At 31.8% G+C, this 23,154-nt stretch overlaps 1 protein-coding gene across 21 annotated transcripts in view; it reads right to left on the minus strand.

Annotated features, from left to right (window-relative positions):
- The window catches only part of LOC139525574 (septin-7-like), a 55,795-nt gene that overhangs the window by 21,167 nt on the left and 11,474 nt on the right, over positions 1 to 23,154 (minus strand). For 16 of the 21 annotated variants that reach the window (XM_071321055.1, XM_071321048.1, XM_071321045.1 and 13 more), the window contains exons 2-6: positions 14,519 to 14,795; positions 4,755 to 4,861; positions 2,964 to 3,064; positions 1,415 to 1,549; positions 298 to 415 (exon numbers count right to left, since the gene is read on the minus strand). In XM_071321055.1, coding sequence (XP_071177156.1) covers positions 298 to 415; positions 1,415 to 1,549; positions 2,964 to 3,064; positions 4,755 to 4,861; positions 14,519 to 14,795 — 738 coding nt within the window. Of the gene's footprint in view, positions 1 to 297; positions 416 to 1,414; positions 1,550 to 2,963; positions 3,065 to 4,754; positions 4,862 to 14,518; positions 14,796 to 22,323; positions 22,592 to 23,154 lie in introns of those variants that run through there. The other 5 variants (XM_071321059.1, XM_071321057.1, XM_071321061.1 and 2 more) reach the window with 1 other exon arrangement.

Here is a 23,154-nt window from a genome sequence, read left to right on the forward strand (position 1 = left end):
ATGTTCAGGAAATTCATATATCTTTATCTTGTGTTGAGCAATTTCATTATATATCTACAACAAGATCTGATGAACCAATATCTTTTACTTTTCATTGGATTTTATCAGTCTTCTGAACTGTCAAATCCAAAAGTTGTAAATCTGTATTTACTATGGGTTCAGTTTTCAACTTCATTGATTTTTAAAGCAAAATCATGTTTGCCGTATTTATTTCAAAGGTACTCATTTTCACTGGTACAATGAAAATAGTGAAATAAAAGAAGCATATTTCTGAAATAATGAATTTTTAAGGCTTACAGTTTTCTTGAATTCTCGACACTCATCAGGAGTTAATGTGTCTGCCTTGGCTATGATGGGGATGATATTGACTTTATCGTGTAGACGTTTCATGAATTCTACATCTAATGGTTTTAATCTGAAAACAAATAATTATAGAACAATATTTTTTTAAATACTTTTATATGAAATCTAGAGGATTTAAGATAAACAACTCTACTTTCTGTCTGAGTATTTAGAAGATGTTTTTCTGCATTGTATTATTCTGATGAGCTAAGCCTTTTTCAACTGATTTTTATAGTTTGTTCTGATGTTGTCTTAAAACCACTGTTTGTAAACCACTGTCACAGTTTAGGGGAGGGTTGACACCTTCAAACAGGTTTAACCCAAACACATTCTTTAAGTGCCTGTCTCAAATCAGAATCCTCTAACTAAAAAAAATATTTTTTTTTTTAATTAATTAAGATGGATCGGGACTATACGACTGGGCATAATTTCACGCATAAATTACAATGCACACAAAAAGTATCTGTTTTTAAATTAAATTTTTTTTTTAAACATTTTGATTGATTAGAAATGTTAAATCATTGTAGTTATGTCACTAAAAGAATATTTTCGTTATTATTTGTATCTTTTAAAGGCTCAAATGACATTTCACCCATTTTCCCGCCAAAATTTGGGTTTAAAGTCAAAATCATTGTTTTTCCTTATCGGTGACCTATGTTTTTATTTGCTCATTCTTTGAAGCTATATTTCAGCTTTTCATATAAAAGATTTGGACCAAGTGTCATAGAATGTTTTTTTTTATATTTCGATAAAAATATGTCAACACCTCTATTTTCCCTATCATTTCATTGAAAAGTGGTCCCTTTTACATACCTGTTTAAAAGTTAAATTTTTAGCTTAAATGGTCTGTGACCCTTATTTTTTTTTCCGACAAATTTGATTCACTTTCTGTAAAGAATAAAATAACAAAAAATACGGCACTTCTGATAGAAACTTTGAATAGCCTGAGCTACCTTAACTAAATGAGATCAGTTATTAATTTCTTTTTTCAACAATGTTTTGACTTTCTCTTAATCAATACTAAGTGTACTAAAGTGATGTTGCAGTTAAACTATGGTGTATGGATACATACCCGTGACCTGTAGGTGCAATGAAGTAACAACATACATGAACTCGTGTATCAGCATTTGTAATTCGATTGACTCGTGACTCAGCATTTAAATATTCATCGTATTTGCTATCTATATAGTCTATCACTGGCTGCCAACTACAAAACAAAGTCTAATATTAATAAACAGTTTAAAAAAAGATATATTTGATCTAAATTAGGAGGAAACCATCCTTCAAGTGACTTTACTATGAGTGCTTCTTCATCACTGCAGACTATAAAGACTAAAATGTCTGTTTTGTCTTGACATTATCCCCTAACTTGTTTAATTCAAACCTACCACCCACTTTAAACATTAAATTTATTTTTTTCAGGTTTTTCTTAGAAGCACAGTAATTTACTCTCTCTGTGCATCAAATAAGATTTTTATGAATTAGATAGTATACATATTTTATATCCTCACTCAATTCCTGTTTAACAATACTTTGAATTCTTATATGCCCTTTGAGCATAGCATTATTGTGAAGTAAACATTTATATGATATTGCATGCATCTCCTTGTTTATTTATCTCAAATAAAAAATTCTTCAATCATTTTTATGCTTCATAAATATAGTGGTGGATTATTGACATCTATGTATATTTAGTTCCCAATAATAAAATACTTTAAACAGAAAAGTATCATGGTACAAAACCATGGGAACTAACTCTTCTATTCTTGATATGAAATAATTCTATATTGTAAGATATTGCATAACTTGCATTGCATCATAGATAAAAGAGTGTAGAAACTAGAAAGATATCTACATTTTCACACACAAGTCTGATGCCAGAAATAGTCACATGATATTACATGCAGCATAGGTTATCTCACACCAGCCTGGTGCCAGAAACAAGTCACATGATGTAAAATGCATCAGAGGTTAGTCACATGATATTATATGTAGCAGAGGTTATCTCCCTTATCACACAATGATAAATTGTGTTATACATTCATATCTTTGTTGAAGCAATTAGAACATTCCTCAGAATTGTTAAGATAGGTACAAAATCTGTTTTACAGAGAAACATTTTGGTTACATTCAACCATTTGTTTATTTAATTTTTCTTAGGCAGGAACAACTAATTTGCAGGCTTTCACTTCTCCTTACAGTAATGATTTAAACAGTTAACGGCAATCATATTACTTTGAACTTTGTATCAAAGTGGTTATGCTAGGTTCTTCTAAGAGATGAATGAGCAATATGTTGACGTTTTAAGCTATGTTTGAAAAATGTTTATTCTTTTATAAGACATAATTTTATAAATATGTTCATCTGGTTTCATATATGTTTTTTTTTTATCAAAAGAGAACAGAAAACATTTGAGAAAATTGAGCATTCATTTTTTTCCCGTCCAAATTGTTGTGGATTTAGAAAAAATGTATTTTTGGTGATTTCCAAAAGCCTCATACAAGCAAGAAAATTTAAACTTTGTTGAATGTTTGAAATGGTGTTTTTCATATACCCATAAAATTAACTAAAAATTGGTACCCACGAATAATAATGAATCCACAATACATGTGGATACCTACCAGTTACTATTATCCACAGCATCACCAAAACCGGGTGTGTCTACTGTCGTTAACTTTAACTGTACACCATTTTCTTTTAGTACTACTTGTGTTGTATCAACCTTAAAAAAATAAAAAAACAATTGTAATGTTCCAGTGTTAAATACAACAACACCAAGAAAGACTAAAATTCTAGCAGATTCAGATCTAAATCTAATTGGGTAGTTTTTGGTAAAATTACTATGGAAACCAGAAGTAATAACTGAAATAGACAATTCTATTTTAAGCCAGTTTTTATGGGAACATCCTCCTTAAGTTTAACATTAAACAATTTGAAGCATTTCACTGGGCTCTAACTCTGTAACATAACTTTATTCATTACTTTTAGTCAATATGTCTCACGTTCAATTCTTAATGATTTTTTGTAATCAATGCCTCACTTTTCATCCTTTTTTTTAGGCCTCTGACCTTCTAGATAACATGTGCAAATTTTTTTTAACTAATTGAGCTAAATCCTAATGTGTAATTTGGTACCACAACCCCCATCTGTCATTATTCTTTATTAACATTTCTGATTGGATCATTGGAGTTATTTATATAAATTTATATTTTCTTTTTTATTTGTTGCCTTTTCCAGTTAACTTGTTCTGAAGTTTTATATGAAAAGGATGTCATTTATGATCTTCAGTAGATTTATTCATGTTTATGTATTGCCTTTAGTAATTTCTAGTTTTTCCTGTTAACTTTTGTACTTCATATTAATACATTTCTATTGACATTATTGTACTTTTGGATGAGAACACGATTTTTTTCAATTTTTGTTTCATGTAATAGATATAAGAAGATGTGGTATGAGTTCCAATGAGACAACACTCAATAAGGCACAATTTGTAAAAGTAAACCATTATAGGACAAAGTACAGTCTTCAATATGGACCCTTGTCTCACAGGGAACATCAAGCTATAAAGGACATTAATACATTAATATTCTAATGCTTTAAATTTCTGCCCGTAATCCCAAAAAGTGTAAACAGACGCATTAGTTGCCTCCTTCCTTCCGAAAAATGAGTCTACGTAGTGCGATATGTCTTCCTGTGGACCTTACCAATGACACATTAATTCATGACTAAGCAAGTTAGTCCTGTACCAGTGTGTGAATGACTTTTTTTCTCTGTTCATTTTACATAATTTTATTAAGCATTAATGAAATAATTTGAACATGTTATTAATATTTTTACATGTCAGACAAATATGATTGACATGTCTGTACTTTTAGCCGAGAACAAAGAAAATTTGATCCTAGAAACTAAACCATCTTTATTTAAAACACAATATCATGCATACATTTTTAAATCAGTTTTTAACTTTATATACAAAATATCAGGATATAAATCAAACCCAAAAATCAGGTACAAAATTGTACATATTTATATTATTTGTTATGTCATAAGGGCTATTCCAGAAAAAAATGTATGGGGGGAGGTTGGAAGGCACGTTGTATTAATAATACATGGGTGATGGGTATCAGAGCAACTTTTCACACTATAATGCACTATAATTCTCAATTACAATTGTCTTGGTGGCGGGTGCTGACAAAAACTGCCTTCCAACCCCCCCATACATTTTTTTCTGGAATAGCCCTAACTTAAAATCATTTTTTTTTTTTTCAATTCGCAGGAAACTATTGTTCATCTAGAATCACTGGAGCATGGAAAATGTGAACCAATTCATTGTGGACTTACAAGAAAATAGAGCAGTAATGTTGATGGACTACTTACTATAACTAAAACATAATTTGTCCATGTTTTTTTACCTTAACGGTTTTCTGTATTCTGTGCGATGGTCCAGGATAATCACTACTATATAAGTCAGACAAAAATAATGAGTTGATCAGCGTTGATTTCCCAAGCCCTGATTCACCTGAAATAGAAAAAAGAAACAATAATTTGATGGAAGTTCAGCCAATATGTTGGATTTTATTTATACAAATGAAAATCGTACATTTATTACATTTTGGAGTCATAATTACAGACTTTTAATTAGACTTATCACCAAGTTTGTACTTAACCATGATCAGCATGACTGGTACTTAGCTACATGTGGAAAAAGATTTGCTTATACTTTGGAACCATCTAAGATCACCTGCAGATTGTCATGGGATTTAAGTTGCACAGGTACAAGTTTTGTGAAAAGTTTTGTGGACTGTTTGTTGTCTATTTGTAATTTTTGGTCATGGTTTATGTTGGTTATCCTGACTTATGTATTTTTATTGGTATCTTTTCAATAATTTTTTATTAATTTTTTTTTTAATAGAAGATGAAATTCTGCAGGTCTATGCCTTCTATTCTTTCCATTTTTTTTTTGAACCAGGATTTTTAAAACCCTTATAAAAAAAATTACATTCATATATTTCTCAAACATTTTGAGAGAGGGTTTGTAAGAACATGCATTTATTACAAAAACAAGAGGCTCTCAAGAGCCTGAATCGCTCACCTGAATTTTTTTGGTTTAATCTCTCATCAATGATTATTTTGGCTTTTCAATTTATTTAAATGTTCTTTGAATCGTCCTATTTTCTTCAAAAGCAAAAAAAAATCATTTTCTCCTATGTTCTATTTTAGCCATAGGAGCTATGTTTCTTGACATACAAGGAAATGAAATATAAAATTTATACTAGATACTCTGAAACTCATTAAGCCTAAGTTTGGCTGAAATTGATACAGCAGTTTCATAAGAGAAGATTTTTTAAAGTAAGTCAACATGGTGAACAAATTGTGAAAAAAGTCTTTAAAGGGCAATAACTCCTAAAGAGGTCAATTGACAATTTTGGTCAAATTGACTTATTTGTAGATCTTACTTTGCTGATCATATTTGCTGTTTACAGTTTATCTTTATCTATAATAATATTCAAGATAATGACCAAAAACTGCAAAATTTCCTTAAAATTACCAATTAAGTGGCAGCAACCCAACAATTGGATGTTTGATTCATCTGAAAATTTCAGGGCTGATAGATATTGACCTAATGAACATTTTTACTCCATGTCAGATTTGCTCTTAATGCTTTCGTTTTTGAGATATAAGCCAAAAACTGCATTTGACCCCTATGTTCTATTTTAAGTAACGGCGGCCATGTTTTTTGACGGATCAAAAATCAAAGCACACACTTTGTGCAGGATAATCTAAGGAACAACCATGCTAAGTTTTAACCAAATCCATTCAGTAGTTTCAGAGGAGAAGATTTTTTAAAGTTAGCAAATATGATGAACAAATTGTGAAAAATTGTCATTAAAGGACAATAACCCCTTAAGGGGTCAATTGACTATTTTGGTCAAATTAACTTATTTGTAGATCTTACTTTGCTGATCTTTTTTGCTGTTTACAGTTTATCTTTATCTATAATAATATTCAAGATAATGACCAAAAACTGCAAAATTTCCTTAAAATTACCAATTAAGTGGCAGCAACCCAACAATGGTTTGTTTGATTCATCTGAAAATTTCAGGGCTGATAGATCTTGACCTAATGAACATTTTTATTCCATGTCAGATTTGCTCTAAATGCTTTCGTTTTTGAGATATAAGCCAAAAACTGCATTTGACCCCTATGTTCTATTTTAAGTAACGGCGGCCATGTTTTTTGACGGATCAAAAATCAAAGCACACACTTTGTGCAGGATAATCTAAGGAACAATCATGCTAAGTTTTAACCAAATCCATTCAGTAGTTTCAGAGGAGAAGATTTTTTAAAGTTAGCAAATATGATGAACAAATTGTGAAAAATTGTCATTAAAGGACAATAACCCCTTAAGGGGTCAATTGACTATTTTGGTCATATTAACTTATTTGTAGATCTTACTTTGCTGATCTTTTTTGCTGTTTACAGTTTATCTTTATCTATAATAATATTCAAGATAATGACCAAAAACTGCAAAATTTCCTTAAAATTACCAATTAAGTGGCAGCAACCCAACAATGGTTTGTTTGATTCATCTGAAAATTTCAGGGCTGATAGATCTTGACCTAATGAACATTTTTATTCCATGTCAGATTTGCTCTAAATGCTTTCGTTTTTGAGATATAAGCCAAAAACTGCATTTGACCCCTATGTTCTATTTTAAGTAACGGCGGCCATGTTTTTTGACGGATCAAAAATCGAAGCGCACATCTTGTGCAGGATATACTAAGGAACAATCATGTTAAGTTTCATTCAAATCCATTCAGTAGTTTCAGAGGAGAAGATGTTTGAAAAATTGTTAACGACGACGACGACGGACGCCAAGTGATGAGAAAAGCTCACATGGCCTTTTAGGCCAGGTGAGCTAAAAATATACCACAATCTATAGAATGGTAAAGGTATCAGTACTGTTTATAACATCTTTCATATCATTTTATTTAAGCCATTGTATATGATACTGTTTTACATAAATATCCTTGTTTAAGCTATAAGTCAAATACTTATGACTAGACTGAAGTAGTTTGTGGGTATTCTGACCACTTATGTTGAGGAGTGCTATTACAGAAAGTATAGATTTAAATATTTGTTTTGTAGAGCTTTAACATCAATAGTTCACATATTTTATACATGAATTTAACTTGTCATTGACTGTCAGCAAGCTTCACTATGTTTCCTGTTTTATTTTGCACCCCCCTTTTTTCAAGCATGGTTCCCTAGAGATTGTTTTGCAGTTATTGGAAGTTTTTATCAAGTGGAATGACTAATCATAATATCATATCAATTTATTATTTAGTATGGGTAGCAACTTCCTTGCCAGACCATTTTACTTTTTTCCTTATTGCTTTTCCCCCTAAATCAATATCTGTGTCATTTTCAATCATGTGTAATGTCTGTTTAAAGCAAGCTAATTCTGTTTATATTGGATTTTCCATAAATAAGATCATTTTCTATTTCTAACCAATCTCTTCCTGCAATTAATCCATTTACTCCTAGATAACCCAGAGACCCTTATTCTAAAGGAAGAAAAATACCTGGTTGTAAAGCTTCTATCAATATTATGAAATTCATTTTTAATCAAGCATATTTTTATGAAATTCATTGTTTCAATACACATCCTTGTAATATCAATATGAAATATTCTATAGGAAGAAATTTGACGATTGATTGATTGGTATTTGCTTTGCACAGCATGAGCACAAAAAGGCTATATCACAGAGAGAGTTTTTGTTAAATATTATTAGGAAGAATTAAACAGTCTTTATATTCTGTGAAGTCATAGGACGTGGGGGAGACAAGTGGAAAAATGACATTGACAAAATATGAACAGTTTATTTATGTCTCTATGATGTATTTTGAAAACAAAATTAATGGTGTTTCATGTATGGATATGAATAAAAACTGTCCAGAAAATCTGTAGCTAGAGTAAAATGTATTGAAATATATACTTTAAATGAATATACAACTGTCCAAAACTTGACACAAATAATGAAATGTACAAATGCCATATCATTCCCACAACCAGACAAACTACTTTAACTTTGACAAATTTCTAAAGTTGATTATTTGTATTGACACACACACACACACACTTTCATCTTTTAAGAGTATCTTTATCATCTTGCTACATTCAACTCTATCTTCCTGACTTCTTATACTTCTCCTTTCCTGGATCAAGTCCACAGTTATACCAATTTAAAATCCCAGTTCCCATCAACGTACATCCCCTTTCCTACCCCCTTTTTTGAATCTATACCCAACCAACTACTTCACTTTTTATGACAACTTTTTCTCATCTTCTGATCTCATACTATTTCCTAAACTTTCAAAAACAGAGGGGTTTTGAGTATTTAAGATTTTCGAACAAGTTTATTTATAAATAGCATTGTTTAAAATAAATATACAAGATAATTATTTATAAACGAAGAGAAATAGCTAAATGTAAAAGAAGAGGGCAATCAGGTTTTTCATCAAGAGAAGAACTTATGAAGTTTTTCATCAAAGGACCCATAAGTTATTACATAATTACATTCCAGTGTGCTTGTGATGTATAAGTAATATAAACATAGGTTAGCCAGCCACACTTTTACTATTGTACAATATCAACAATTTATATCTTAGAACAACACCTGGGGGATAAAACTGGTCAAATCATCCTTGTAATTATATACTCATTCCACACCAGGATTACTAATTGCCCTGTGTATAGATGATTGTATATATATTGAATCTTAAATAGCATACATTGAAAATTAAACTTTTCATGTTCTAAATTTTCTTGTACAAAATTATGTTTTACATGTTAATTATATCTTGACAACAATTAAGACTAAGAGATAATAAACTTATCAGCTATTTTCTATATATATATTTTTTTCTACAGCTGAGGTGATAACCTTTCAATCCTCCCTATGAAGCAAAGCGTGTATAACTTATTAAAATAAACAACCCTAGACCAGATTCTCTATAGACTAGCATCTTAACTGATCCCTTCTCAAGTTTAGGACCCTAAGTTTAGAAGTATAACCATCATTGCAGTAAAACTCGTCAAGTATACTATGTCCAGTTGGATTCCAAGAGGGTATATAAATACACAACCAAGTCTGATTGGAATGAAGCTGACTGTGCAAGGGCTGTATAGCCAGTCAAGGTCGTTAAAAACTTCCATTTGTTAGAATGAAGAGTGAAAATCCAATGCCATGTGTAGGGTGAGTGCCACTCTCTCTACATTATATTGCCATTACAAACACTCTGATGGGTTTGTTAGAATCATGTGGCAAGACAAAATATCTACCCCTATCCAATACCCCCTCACTTTCCAGTAGCAGTCCAAATTTTCTGCGTTCATTCCAGTCAACCTATCTTTGCAGAACCTATAGCTACCACCTACTCCCGATAATTTTAAACTTCAGGCTACTTAAATCTTTAAAATAATATTTTAAAAGATCTTGTCAAATAAAGGACCCGTAGCTAAATTTGGAACCTCAGAGGTTTATGTACGAATACATGTGCAGTGGGTAGGTTTGAAAAAATACTGATAACCAGAGGACACCTAGAGGTTCAACATGAGACAGGTGGTCCATACCAATAACCATATGTCAATATCTAGAGCATCCAGGTTATGGCTAGAATAAACAAACTATGAAAGATCTGTCATAAAACCAAAACTTTCCAAATAACAAAAAATATCTGTTTGATGTAATCAGAAACCAGCCATGTACACTTAAGATACATACTAAACCATTAGTTTTACTCTATCTTAAATGAACATAAATTATTTATATCAAATTAACTACATAAACTCTAACATATGAAGACTTTACAACAATAATAAAATTGAGAATGGTAATGGGGCATATATCAAAGAGACAACAACCCATCCAAGAGCAGACAACAGCTGAAGGCCAACAAATAACTTGGTTTCTGACAAAATCAACAAAGAATGTATATGGATCCTCCATACTGAAGACCAGGGCCTGGTATTCTCCATCACTTAACAAGTTTGAGATGCGAGATTGACATAAATAAGCAGCCATCACCAAATGTGTTCACAAATGAGACACACAGTAGAAACATTAACACTTGAGATGGGCACCTTTCCATCTAAATCATTACAACACAAAGGTTGTTATGAAGAGGAATTGCCGTAAAATATTATTACCTTCTAATCTACTTTTTACCTTAGTCTTTCCGAACTTTTTTTGGTTTCGAGCAAAACATGAATTTTAAAATAAAATAATTTCTTTTTGAAGGAGAATGCACAACTGTGTAATTCAAGTTAAAAGAAATTATTGAATGATGTGAAAAAGAGAAGATTTGTGTAAATACTGATGAAATTATATAATTATATAAAACATCTGGTTGGCAGCTGGTTCAAACATAGTACTGTTCATCAAGTAAATTATCTTCATAAGAAAAATGTTCTCAATCAGAACCAAATTCAATAACACATCTTCAATTATATCAGAATTTTGGCACTGCAAAAAAACAGTGAAATTATCTACTAGACTAATTAATTCAAAGTTTTAGGCAAATATTATTTGGAAGTTAACTGAGGGTATAAATGGAAGTTAATTTGTTGGAATTAGGAAGTAGCTATTTAGTGGAAACTTATAGTGATGGACACTCATAGCCTGATACCTCTCACCAACATGAGATGAAAATAAGGTTGATTACCGTCAATATTATTCAATTCTAGGTAGCTGTCCAAAATAGTTGGAACCTCACTTGCTTTGCTAAGAGACCTAATTTGTCCACTGACAAAATCTCATTACTCTATGCACTTGCCTTGACATTTGCTTTCTTAACCTGAACTAGACCATTCATAAAATGTATAACACAGTGAACTCATTTTTGTTTTATGCCATCATTACTAACCAAACTTTATTTATATACTTCTTATACAATTTACTTGTTTGTAGAAATTTGTCGAGAATCATTCTTGCATATAATATAGGTCAGGAATGGTTTAAGAATGGAGTTAATGTCAAATAAAATTGAGAATAGAAATGGGGAATGTGTCAAAGAGCTTGAGACAACAACCTGACCATAGGAAGGCCACCAATACATAATACTTCCATGTTTTAAGCCATCAGTTGGATAAAGGTCACAGACAGATAGATTCAAGATAGGCGAATGCCAAAGTATCTGATATTGATTAACAACTCTGAATTGGAGTAACCCTATTACCAACAGACTTTAATTGTGTTATCCAAGATATGTTCATTGATAAAAAAACATCCTTTTTACCTAGATTTATTCCAAAACACAGGCAATACAAATTTCCTTTTCACTGAAGGACATTGGAGCTTTATAAGGGAGTAGTAACTACAGAAAAAATATTTTCCTATCTGCTTAAAAAATGTCTATAGAAGTATTTAAATTGTATCTGTAAAGAGTGTCTGTATTTGGAATTAAGTAACAGTTTGGTTATAAACAAATTGTATGTACTATGTAAACTACTTATCCAGTTAAGTTATGGGTTAATATTTACTTTATACTATATGGCAAGTGGATAAGGTCAAGTTTTAAACTTTTTATCACATTTAATCCTATTTAAAGTTTCAATGTATATTTTAACTCAACATCCGCAAAAATGAAAAATAAAGGATATTTAAAAGTAAGATGATAGCAAGAGGGCTATCAAAAACCATAAAGAAGGATATGAATCAGCGAAAATGACAAACATTTATGATCCTCTTGTATTTGATTACCAATGCTGTTTGTGAAGCTAATATCCTTAATTTAGCCAACATGCAATAAAATTGAGAATGGAAATGGGGAATGTGCCAAAGAGACAACAACCCGACCATAGAAAAAAACAACACCAGAAGGTCACCAACAGATCTTCAATGTAGCGAGAAATTCCCGCACCCAGATGCGTCCTTCAGCTGGCCCCTAAATGCATATTTATGATTACTTCTTACTCAATGTTTAAGAAAGAGGCTAAAATCATTTCCACTTGAACTGCATCAACATACTTATCCATACATGTGTTCAGTTGCAGAATTATCAATTTCACAACAAAAATGAATTGGTGCCCATATAAGAGACCATGTCCTGCTAAAACTTATATTTCAAGGTTCAATGAACCACAAAATCTGGGTTAAGGCACTAATTTGACCTATTAATTCATAACATACTGAGCATGTGTACTAGGTTTCAAGTTAATTTTCAAACTCCTTGTAGGGAAATAGATTGTCCAATTGTTTTCATGAATCCATTACTTGCAAATAGCTCACATTGAAAAAGTGCACTTCGAAATTAAATTACAAATTGAAGCCTTGTTACAAATTTTGAAGCACAAAATCATTTTAATACAGAACCTCTCCCAGTGTTAAATCTACAGCCAGTTTATAAGTTTATAAGTTATTCCTTATTAACAGGAAGAGAATAGAGCACCAACTTCCTGTGTCCGTAAGTATTACCCGTTTGAAGTTTATAATTAACCAGTAATACCATACATGGTTATATTACAGCTTTAATTTCCCTATTCCCAAACATTTCAATCAACTGGTCTATAAAAATAATGACAATTGTATTATTCGTTTTTTATTAGGGTCATTGTAAACGATGGGAATAAACTAGGACAGAAAGTTTGAGGGAAAATTTACAAAAATCTGATTGTTAAGTTTAGGAGCAATATACTGCATTGTTATTGAACTGACCTCAATATTTTACATTGACCTCAAAATGTTAAATACAAAAAAACAAACAATGTTTACGGAATTTTCACTCTGTCCGCATTCCAAGTTCATTATATCACTTTACATTTTACTGAACAAAAAACCTTAAAAACACGAAAAGATAAAAACAATAACATTGAAACAAGCTAACTAATAAGCCATTAGAGATTTCATTTACAAGTGGGTCTGGAGTCAAATTTTACTTTCATGATACTAAAGAAAACTTATTACTTCAATTATATAAATGAACTATATAAACTCTCAAGTAAATTCTGGATGAAAATATCCTTCATACAGATGTAAATAGTAATGAAGCATGTATTTATACAGGTCTCACATTACATGATTCCTAATTTGTTTTGGTTTACAGTATCTGAAGGTTTTTTAATCTCCCTTTTTTTTGTATGCAAATCAAGTTGAACATATGAATATAGATACCGGGTATATAAGAAGATGCGGTTTAATGCCAATGAGACAACTTTCCATCCAAGTCACAATTTGAAAAAGTAAACCAATCTGTACAATTTCACAGTTTTGGACACTTCTTGTACCCTTAATTAATCTCATATTTATTTTGACAAATGGTAAGTTGTGTATTAGTCTAGACCAATACTTGACAGAATACAATTATGTATGGTCATCAGGTGCTAATAATGGCCATAAGGTTTTATAGATTGGTCACTTGCACTGGACATTTTTATTAACTGATATTAACAGACAATTTGACATGATAGATATATCAGTCGGCCTAAGGGTCTAACTGATCAATATATAATGTCAAAAATCACTTTCCACAAAATAGAAAAGCCTACCTGACCATCTATGACTTGAGGGAGATTTTATCACAAATTGTGTGAAAAGTCATAAGTGTTTCTCGTTTTTTTATATAGATTAGATCCTTGGTTTTCCCGTTTGAATGATTTTAAACTAGATTTTTTTTTGGGGCCCTTTATAGCTTGCTGTTCGGTGTGAGCCAAGGATCCGTGTTGAAAACTGTACTTTGAACTATAATGGTTTACTTTTATAAATTGTGACTTGGATGGAGAGTTGTCTTTACGTTTACTTTTCTGCATTGGCTAGAGGTATATAGGGGGAGGGGTTGAGATCTCATAAACATGTTTAACCCCGCCACATTTTTGAGCCGGTCCCAAGCCAGGAGCCTCTGGCCTTTGTTAATCTTGTATTATTTTTAATTTTAGTTTCTTGTGTACAATTTGGAGTTTAGTATGGCATTCATTATCACTGAACCAGTATTTATAGTTGTTTAGGGGCCAGCTGACGGACGCCTCCGGTTGCAGTAATTTCTCCCTGCATTGAAGACCTGTTTGTGACCTTCTGCTGTTGTCTGCTCTATGGTCGGGTTGTTGTCTCTTTGACACATCCCCTATTTCCATAATAATTTACATATTCAACTTAAAATTGAATGATGAAACACTTACCAACTACCATAAGTGTGAATTCAAATCCTTTTTTAACAGATTTTCTATAAACTTGGTTCGGTAAATTAGCAAATCCAACATATCCTTCCAATTCTTTCGATCCTGCGTCTCCTCCTCCATGTTTTCTTTCTTTATGGTGTTCTTTCTCTCTATCATCATCTTTGGAAGCTACTGGTTCTCTAGTTCTTTCCTCCCGTCTTTCACGATCCGCTGCAAATCTTGCTGCTGGATCAAATTTTGGTGCATCTTTGAAAAATGCTTCCCGCTTAGCGTTTAACTGCAAAACAACATTACAACATATAAATAAATGAAAATCTTTAATAAAGAATATATATTATATTTACTGAATAACTAAGTTTAACACCACCTTCTACTAAAAAAATATTGTCATTGAAAACCACAATTTGAGTGGAAGAAACTGACAAACCATGCATGATCTTGTGATTTAGATCTTTCCTGATGTACAAGTCCAAATTAAAATCAGTATGGTGATGTGCCTAGATATAAATGCATTTGGGAAAGTTGTAAGTTAGGCCACACCAAATTAATTTCTTGTTCTACGGATTTTTGGACTCCAAAATTTGGGGCGAGCGAGCGATTTGAAAATTTTAATAAAAAAATATTGAATTTGAAATTTTTGGAGGCGAAGCTTGAAAAGTAAAGGCGAGCGATTATATTTTTTTTTTGTAAACATAAAATAGTAAGTTTTGACAATATTAAAACTTGATTTATAACTTGTACTTCAAATGACATTTTTTAATTTCTGAAGTATTTTTTCCCTGTTCACCAAGAAATAATTAAATCTGGTCTATGTATGTGTGACTGACAATGATACAATTCTCCATCCAAGTCATAATCAGTTTGGGGTTGCCCCTTAATTTTATAAATATCCCTTTTACATGTTTTATGATGGATCATATAAGTTATAATATATTTGTTTGTACAAAAGGGCTCATATTTTCTCAAAGAACTATATATCTATCTATAGCTAGTATTAAATGGTCAAAACATGTCCAAAAATTTTGTAATATTCCTGGACTTTAACCATGTTAAATTAACACATTTACTTTAACAGTTTAATATTCATGATTCAAAATAAGTGGACCCCTCTTTTAGAAAAAGTTGTTTAAAATATGATGTAACTCTCCCCTTTTTGAGTACAAAATTCTAAGTTTTCAAAGTTTTTGTATAGAAGAACTATACAAATCCTTGGTATTTCTATTTTCTTTTCTACATCAGTAAAATGACCCCTTGTCTGAGGGAGGGTTGTTCTCAACCTGACAATAACAAACACAGGTCAAAGTACGGCCTTTTACACAGGGCTTTGATACAGACCAAACAGCAAGCTATAAAGGATCCCAAAATTATTAGCGTACACAATTCGAACAGGAAAACCAACGATCTAATTTATATATTCAAACGGGAAAATACCAATGAACAACATCAACAAACGATAACTTCTGAACGACAGGCCCCTGAATCAATCAGGACAGGTGCATAAACATGCAGCGGCTATATATAGTTTTGTTTTGCCAGCATACAATATAATTGTAGTTGAAGGCAAATCCTTCAGAAGTTCTTTGTACTTTATTCTAACAACGGAACATTTTGGATAGGGAATATAAGTAAGGGGGAAAGAAACCAATGTTGATATCTTTTTATAATATTTTCAAAAAAACGGTGCGGGAAATAGACATGTTTACATTTCTGGATGCGGGAAGCTGGAATATAAAAAAAATAAAAAAATTCTGTTTTGAAAAAAATAGGTGCGGGCGGGTCCGTCGAACAAGGAATCAAATTGGTGTGGCCTTACTAGACTATTTAAGGAGTGTCATATGTAAAATGTTCATTTTTTTGGCTGATATTTTGTTGGTTTTTTTTGTGTGTGAAAGAATCCATCAGTTTGTACAAGCAGGTAATGTTATAACTTGCCTCAGAAGTGTGCTTCTGCAGTTCAAAGTATGTGAATTGTTACTTATACGTATGTAACATTGTACTGATGCTGTGCTGTTACACCCCTGTCTCAGGTAAAAGAGGGTTGAATCCCTTTAAACATACCCCCCCTAATTTTCTGTATTAGCTTATTCCAAGTAAAGATCCTGTGATTCATCATGGAGCTTACTATTCATTATGGGTTTCCCATTGTCGAAGGTACAGTGACCTATAGGAACCTATAATTACTTATTTCTATATCTTTTGGTCTTTGTTGGAAAGTTGTATCATTGTCAATCATACCACATCTTTTTATTATCATTTGTAAAACAAATATGTTTTGGCTTCCAACTATGTACTGGCTTCCGAAGCTGCACAAAAAACCTTACAAATATAGATTTATTTCATCTTCCAGCCATTGTTCAACTACTAAATTGTCTGTTTTACTTACTAGTACACTTGGTACAATAAAAAACCTGATAATAAATTGTTCAAATAAGGCCTTTGAAAATAGTGGAATTAATTACTTTTGGAGTGTCAAAAACTCGTTGGAAGTACTTGATAAATTGCATGCATATATTGGTGATTTTGAATCTGTTCAAAGTTTTGATTTTTCTACCCTATATACCACTTTGCCTCATATTCTTATTAAGAAAAAATTCACATCCCTAATTAACTGGGCATTTAAAAAGTCGGAATGCGAGTACATATGTTCAAACTCTTTTAGATCATTTTTTAGTAGCAATAAACAAAAGAACTATGTCAATTGGACATGCTTTGATACTATTTATGCACTTGAATTTTTACTTGATAACATTTTTGTTCGCTTTGGAGATTCCGTATATCGTCAAGTTATTGGAATTCCAATGGGGACTAACTGTGCACCACTTATTGCGGACCTGTTTTTGTATTGTTATGAGTTACAATTTATGACTAAAATTAGCAAAGACCCATCAAAACAACATTTGATACAAAAATTTAACAATACTTTTAGATATTTGGATGATATATTGGCTCTAAATAATGACGACTTCAGTATGTATACTAAAGAAATTTATCCTGTAGAACTTACTTTAAATAAAGCTAATGATAACAATGACCACTGCCCTTTCCTCGATCTTGATATCTATATCATAAACGGGAAGCTTAATACAAAAATTTATGATAAAAGAGATGATTTTTCATTTCCTATTGTGAATTATCCATTTTTAGATGGTGACGTTCCCTTGTCACCATCTTATGGTGTTTATATATCTCAACTTGTACGATTCGCTCGTGTATGTAACAATGTATTAGATTTTAGCGAGAGAAATTTATGTATTACTGAAAAATTATTACACCAGGGTTTTCGATATCACAAACTGGTCAAAACATTTACTAAATTTTATCACCGGTATAAGGAAATAATTCGTAAATATAACTCAACATGCAGACATCTTATACGTTCAGGTATTTCACATCCAAAATTTTATGGAAATATTCTTTATAAAGCACAAAAATGTCAGTATTCTCCTCAGAAACTAACAAAACCTTAATAAATAGACTTATTAAAAGGGGATATAGTTACGATACTGTTGTCAGGTCATTAAAGATTGCATATTTTGGCTTTAACATTGATTCACTGATAGGGTCTTTGCATCGGAACTAAACACATTTATTTCTAAAAAAAACAGTTGTTGGCATGACACGGGTTATGTTCTTCTCATATATTTTATGATAGTATGATACTAAACCCCTAACGGGAGGGATTGTACCTGATATTCATATGATGAAGACATAATCTTTCAATCAGTTTAATTGAGGTCTGGAGCTGGCATGTCAGTTAACTGCTAGTAGTCTGTTGTTATTTATGTATTATTGTCATTTTATTTATTTTCTTTTGTTACATCTTTTGACATCAGACTCGGACTTCTCTTGAACTGAATTTTAATGTGCGTATTGTTATTGTTTTACTTTTCTACATTGGCTAGAGGTATAGGGGGAGGGTTGAGATCTCATAAACATGTTTAACCCCGCCGCATTTTTGCGCCTGTCCCAAGTCAGGAGCCTCTGGCCTTTGTTAGTCTTGTATTATTTTAATTTTAGTTTCTTGTGTACAATTTGAAAATTAGTATGGCGTTCATTATCACTGAACTAGTATATATTTGTTTAGGGGCCAGTTGAAGGACGCCTCCGGGTGCGGGAATTTCTCGCTACATTGAAGACCTGTTGGTGACCTGCTGCTGTTGTTTTTTTCTATGGTCGGGTTGTTGTCTCTTTGGCACATTCCCCATTTCCATTCTCAATTATATCTTCTACATTTTCCTTTTGTAACACACAAGTTGTTCAAGGCAGTGTAGTTTTTGCAAATACCTCTACAAATTATTTTGGTTACCAAGGTTTACACAATTAGATTCACCAATGTAAAGTTTTAGAGCGTTTTTCAAATGTTGTTTTTAAGCAAAATGTCGAAGAATTAGAACGGATCTAAAGGTCTATATTTTTTTATTCATTGTGTTCACCTCTTAATTTAACTGTACGCGATGGGTATGCGCAGGCATGATACGCGGTGTTTCAAAATTGAGTAAATAGTATTCAGGACGCAGCCATTACAATTTATTTTTATTTTTAAAGCAATTTGTTTACAAATATATTGGGAACCAAATTGTATTCGATAATAAGTTTTTTACTAGGGGGATGGAGGTTATTCCCTCTGTCAGACCCATATCTAGATGACTGATTTGTAATTCACCAGTTATATTATTGTCATTTTGTTTGTTTTCTTTGGTTACATCTTCTGACATCAGACTCGGACTTCTCTTGAACTGAATTTTAATGTGCGTATTGTTATGCGTTTACTTTTCTACATTGGCTAGAGGTATAGGGGGAGGGTTGAGATCTCACAAACATGTTTAACCCCGCCGCAATTTTGCGCCTGTCCCAAGTCAGGAGCCTCTGGCCTTTGTCAGTCTTGTATGATTTTAAATTTTAGTTTCTTGTGTATAATTCGGAGTTTAGTATGACGTCCATTATCACTGTACTATTATGCATATTTTAGGGGCCAGCTGAAGGACACCTACGGGTGCGGGAATTCTCGCTACATTGAAGACCCATTGGTTGCCTTCGGCTGTTGTTTGCTCTATGGTCGGGTGGTTGTCGCTTTGACATATTCACCATTTCCTTTCTCAATTTTATTTCTTGCAAAATCAAATTTATGTGGTAGCAAACATTTGTGTTTATCCCATCCATATGAATAATTCACAAGATTAGAACATAGTATACGTATTACATAACTTTTCAAAATACAAAGTACTATGTTTCTAGCTTAAATACTACAGAATATTATACAAGTATGGACAAAAAGACAGGGGTACACAATACATGCCAAAATTTGTCATCATAAGGGGAGAAAAGAAAAATACACCCCTCCACTACTTATAGCAGTGACGCTAGTAGGCATTACAATGTACTTGAATCAGTCTGTTGTTGAGGAGCCTCTTCTAACACCTCATTACCCCTGATATATATATATATATAGAACTACAAGTGATTCATGTCTGATAGGAAAATCTATAGATGGCAAAGAATACATCTATTGTATCTACATAATAAATGGAATACCTACAGTATATAAGAAATAACTGTCTATAGATTAACTCCAAGTTGAAATCAGTCTAAGAATATCTATAGATCTCAGACTGCATCCATAACATCTACATTATAAATGGAATACCTATCTATAAATTAACTCCCAATATCAGTCTAAGAATACATCATGTATTTGTACTGTAAAACATCTGCTGATATGCAGTGATTTTTGTAACTCACACATTTATTAGACTGACATACATGTAGGCTCTAATAATAACTCAGCATTTACAGTATTACAACTAATGAAATATTCATTTACTAAATTTCAATTCAACTTTGTGTGGACACTGGTGCAGTCCAGACCCAATTTTTAATGAAATATTTTTTTAGCCTTGTCGTAAAACCAAGTCAATGGTCGTAAAACATAAGATGTTTTGTCAACCCAGAACTGACCTTTAAAATAGCTGTATTGTAAACCTTTTTGTAAATTGTTAAAATTTTGCTTCTGTAACTAACCAACTCATGAACCAATTACATACAACAGTTCAAACAACTTTTTTTTTTACAATTAGGTAAAATAATTGAGTGTTGTGTTACAGCTGGTATATTCCATTTAGAAAAAGAAATTCAATTACCCCCAAGTTTTGAACACAATGACCTATACAGTGTAACCTGTGTTATCCACCACACTGGGGGACCAGAAAATATGACAGATTAAGCAGGGTGTCTGAATACTCAGGTTTTTTCTGCAAGAATAGGCATATTTTGGGACCATGAAAATGTGTCATTTAAGGCAGGATGTTGGAATACTCAGGTGTCTCTGATTAAGCAGGTTACACTGTATAAGTAAAGGATAAGGAAATTCCATGATATCATGTAACCAAGAATGTTCTTAAAATTTTGTTTGTGTTATCACATTTCAAATCTTGGGATTGTTGGCAAATGTAAGATTTTCTGAATTTATATTGTAATTGTCAATTTTAAGAAAGCAGGAAACTTGTATGTATCTGCTATCAGTAATCTAAGACAACAAAGTTGCTTTGTTTTCAAATCAGAAGTAAATGCAAATAAATTGTGAAAAAAAGTTCAATTGAAAGTTTACAAAGCTGACTTATGCATTCAACAAAAGAATTCCTGTTTAAATTGTGATATAGTAACTCCCTTTTATTTGACAAAGAATACAAATATAGGTCATGGTGACCTATTTTTCACAGTACAAATGAGGATCATTTTCCTATATAGAAACTTTCATGCAAAGTAGGGGTATATCAATTGTCATCAATATTGAAACAAACTAGAGCGAGAGAAATACACAAGTTCAATATAAAGTGCATTAGTCCAACAGAATTTTATCATTGGGAAATAGTGTCTACAATGACCTAGGCCAAAGTACTTCACCATTCACTCTGGCAGATGGTCATTGCCTGACTACTAAAGAATGTTGATTACATTCTGACCACAATACAACATTTATTTAATAAGTTACTACATTCATAGATTGTTCAATAAACTGATCAGAGGGGCTATAATGGATTTATCTGAATACCACCATCAAAGACATGATTATGACTTTAGAATCCTCTGCCATTAAATTGAAACATGAATATAATGTCAAGTTGACCTATGTTGCAAGAAACTAAAATATTATCATTTTTCACAAATTTAGGGAGGGTAATATGAGAAATATACTATCAATTATTATAAGTCTCTAAAAAAATTAGCCAAATCCATCATCTGTCAACTGAATTATACAGAAAAGGAGTTACCCCAAATTTCCTACCATTACACTATAATATTTTTAAATTATTTTAAGAAAACTTGTGTTTTTTACAAACAAGGGGTCAATACTAATCCAGCTGTTAAGAAGTATCATATGTTTTATTATTCAAAATAAATTGTTCACCTCTGTGTAAGGTCAACTAACCCTATCCATCATATGACATATATTTCTGAACAGGACATAACTGAGTTATAAGATGTATATAAGTAGAAGACCTACAAAACACATCAATAAATTTACATTCCAAACACAAATTTTACACCTTTCTAAGACATGGGGCACCTGTTTAATGATAGGTATAACCCTTGACTGATGGATAGAAAATAACTTCTCTTATGACACCAAAGTACACTATTGCCATAAAATAGGGGAGTGACCCATGGCTTTGTGTCTTTATTTACTATTAAAGAAATTTTGTTCATTTAAGCATGTAAAATTAGCATAAATTATGTTTTGTATTCTAAATGCTGAAATTCTGTGAAAATGCTGTAATTAACGATTAATTAAATGATTTTGTTCTTACCTGAGTTGTCATATTGAACTATACATCCGATCTCACACAAAACATAAAACTGATTAAACGACCTTCACCCCTCTTCTACACACAAAATGATTCACCCAACTTTACTCTCCATTCATAGTACAACTCCTTGGCACACTAAACCAAGCGACACACTAAACCAGGCGATATATTGAATTAAACAGGAAATAATGGTGTCTAGTCCTCGACCCTAATAAGGATGCTTTACTGAGTCAGCTAGGAAAGGAAAGTATTGATATTCTGTCAGAACACTCTCATACAATGTCTCAAGGCTAATTGTTCACAGAGAAATATTACTTAATTTTCAATAGACAGGATCAATGAAACATCAATCTTTAGGGGTTTTGTTCATTCAGCCAAATAATCATTAAATTAAATCCATGTTCTGGATGTAAATAGAATTACTACAAACCCCAATGTATTACACAAATGTATCTAAGATAAACCTTTGATAGCCAATAATAACATTGTATGGGGAAATGGTTGGTACAAAGAAACAGAATAAATATAACTGACTAACGAGAATACCTTATGTTCAGGTGTGATGTAAAAAAATGTTCCTACAAGATAGATAGCTTTTGGAGCCATCCATTAATATATACAAGCCTTTTAGTTTAACTAAACAATATCATAGTAATTTCCAACCTCAAACTATTATAAAGAAACAGAATAAATATAAGTAATGAGAATACCATACAGTTGTGTATGTTCAGGTGTGAGGTAAAAAATGTTCCTACAAGTCAGATGGGTTTCTCAAGCCATTCAATTTATCTAAATATATAGAGACATAATAGCTAGTTACAATAAAACAAT

Source organism: Mytilus edulis, chromosome 5 (genome assembly GCF_963676685.1).
Source record: "Mytilus edulis chromosome 5, xbMytEdul2.2, whole genome shotgun sequence".
Taxonomy (NCBI): Eukaryota; Metazoa; Mollusca; class Bivalvia; order Mytilida; family Mytilidae; genus Mytilus; species Mytilus edulis.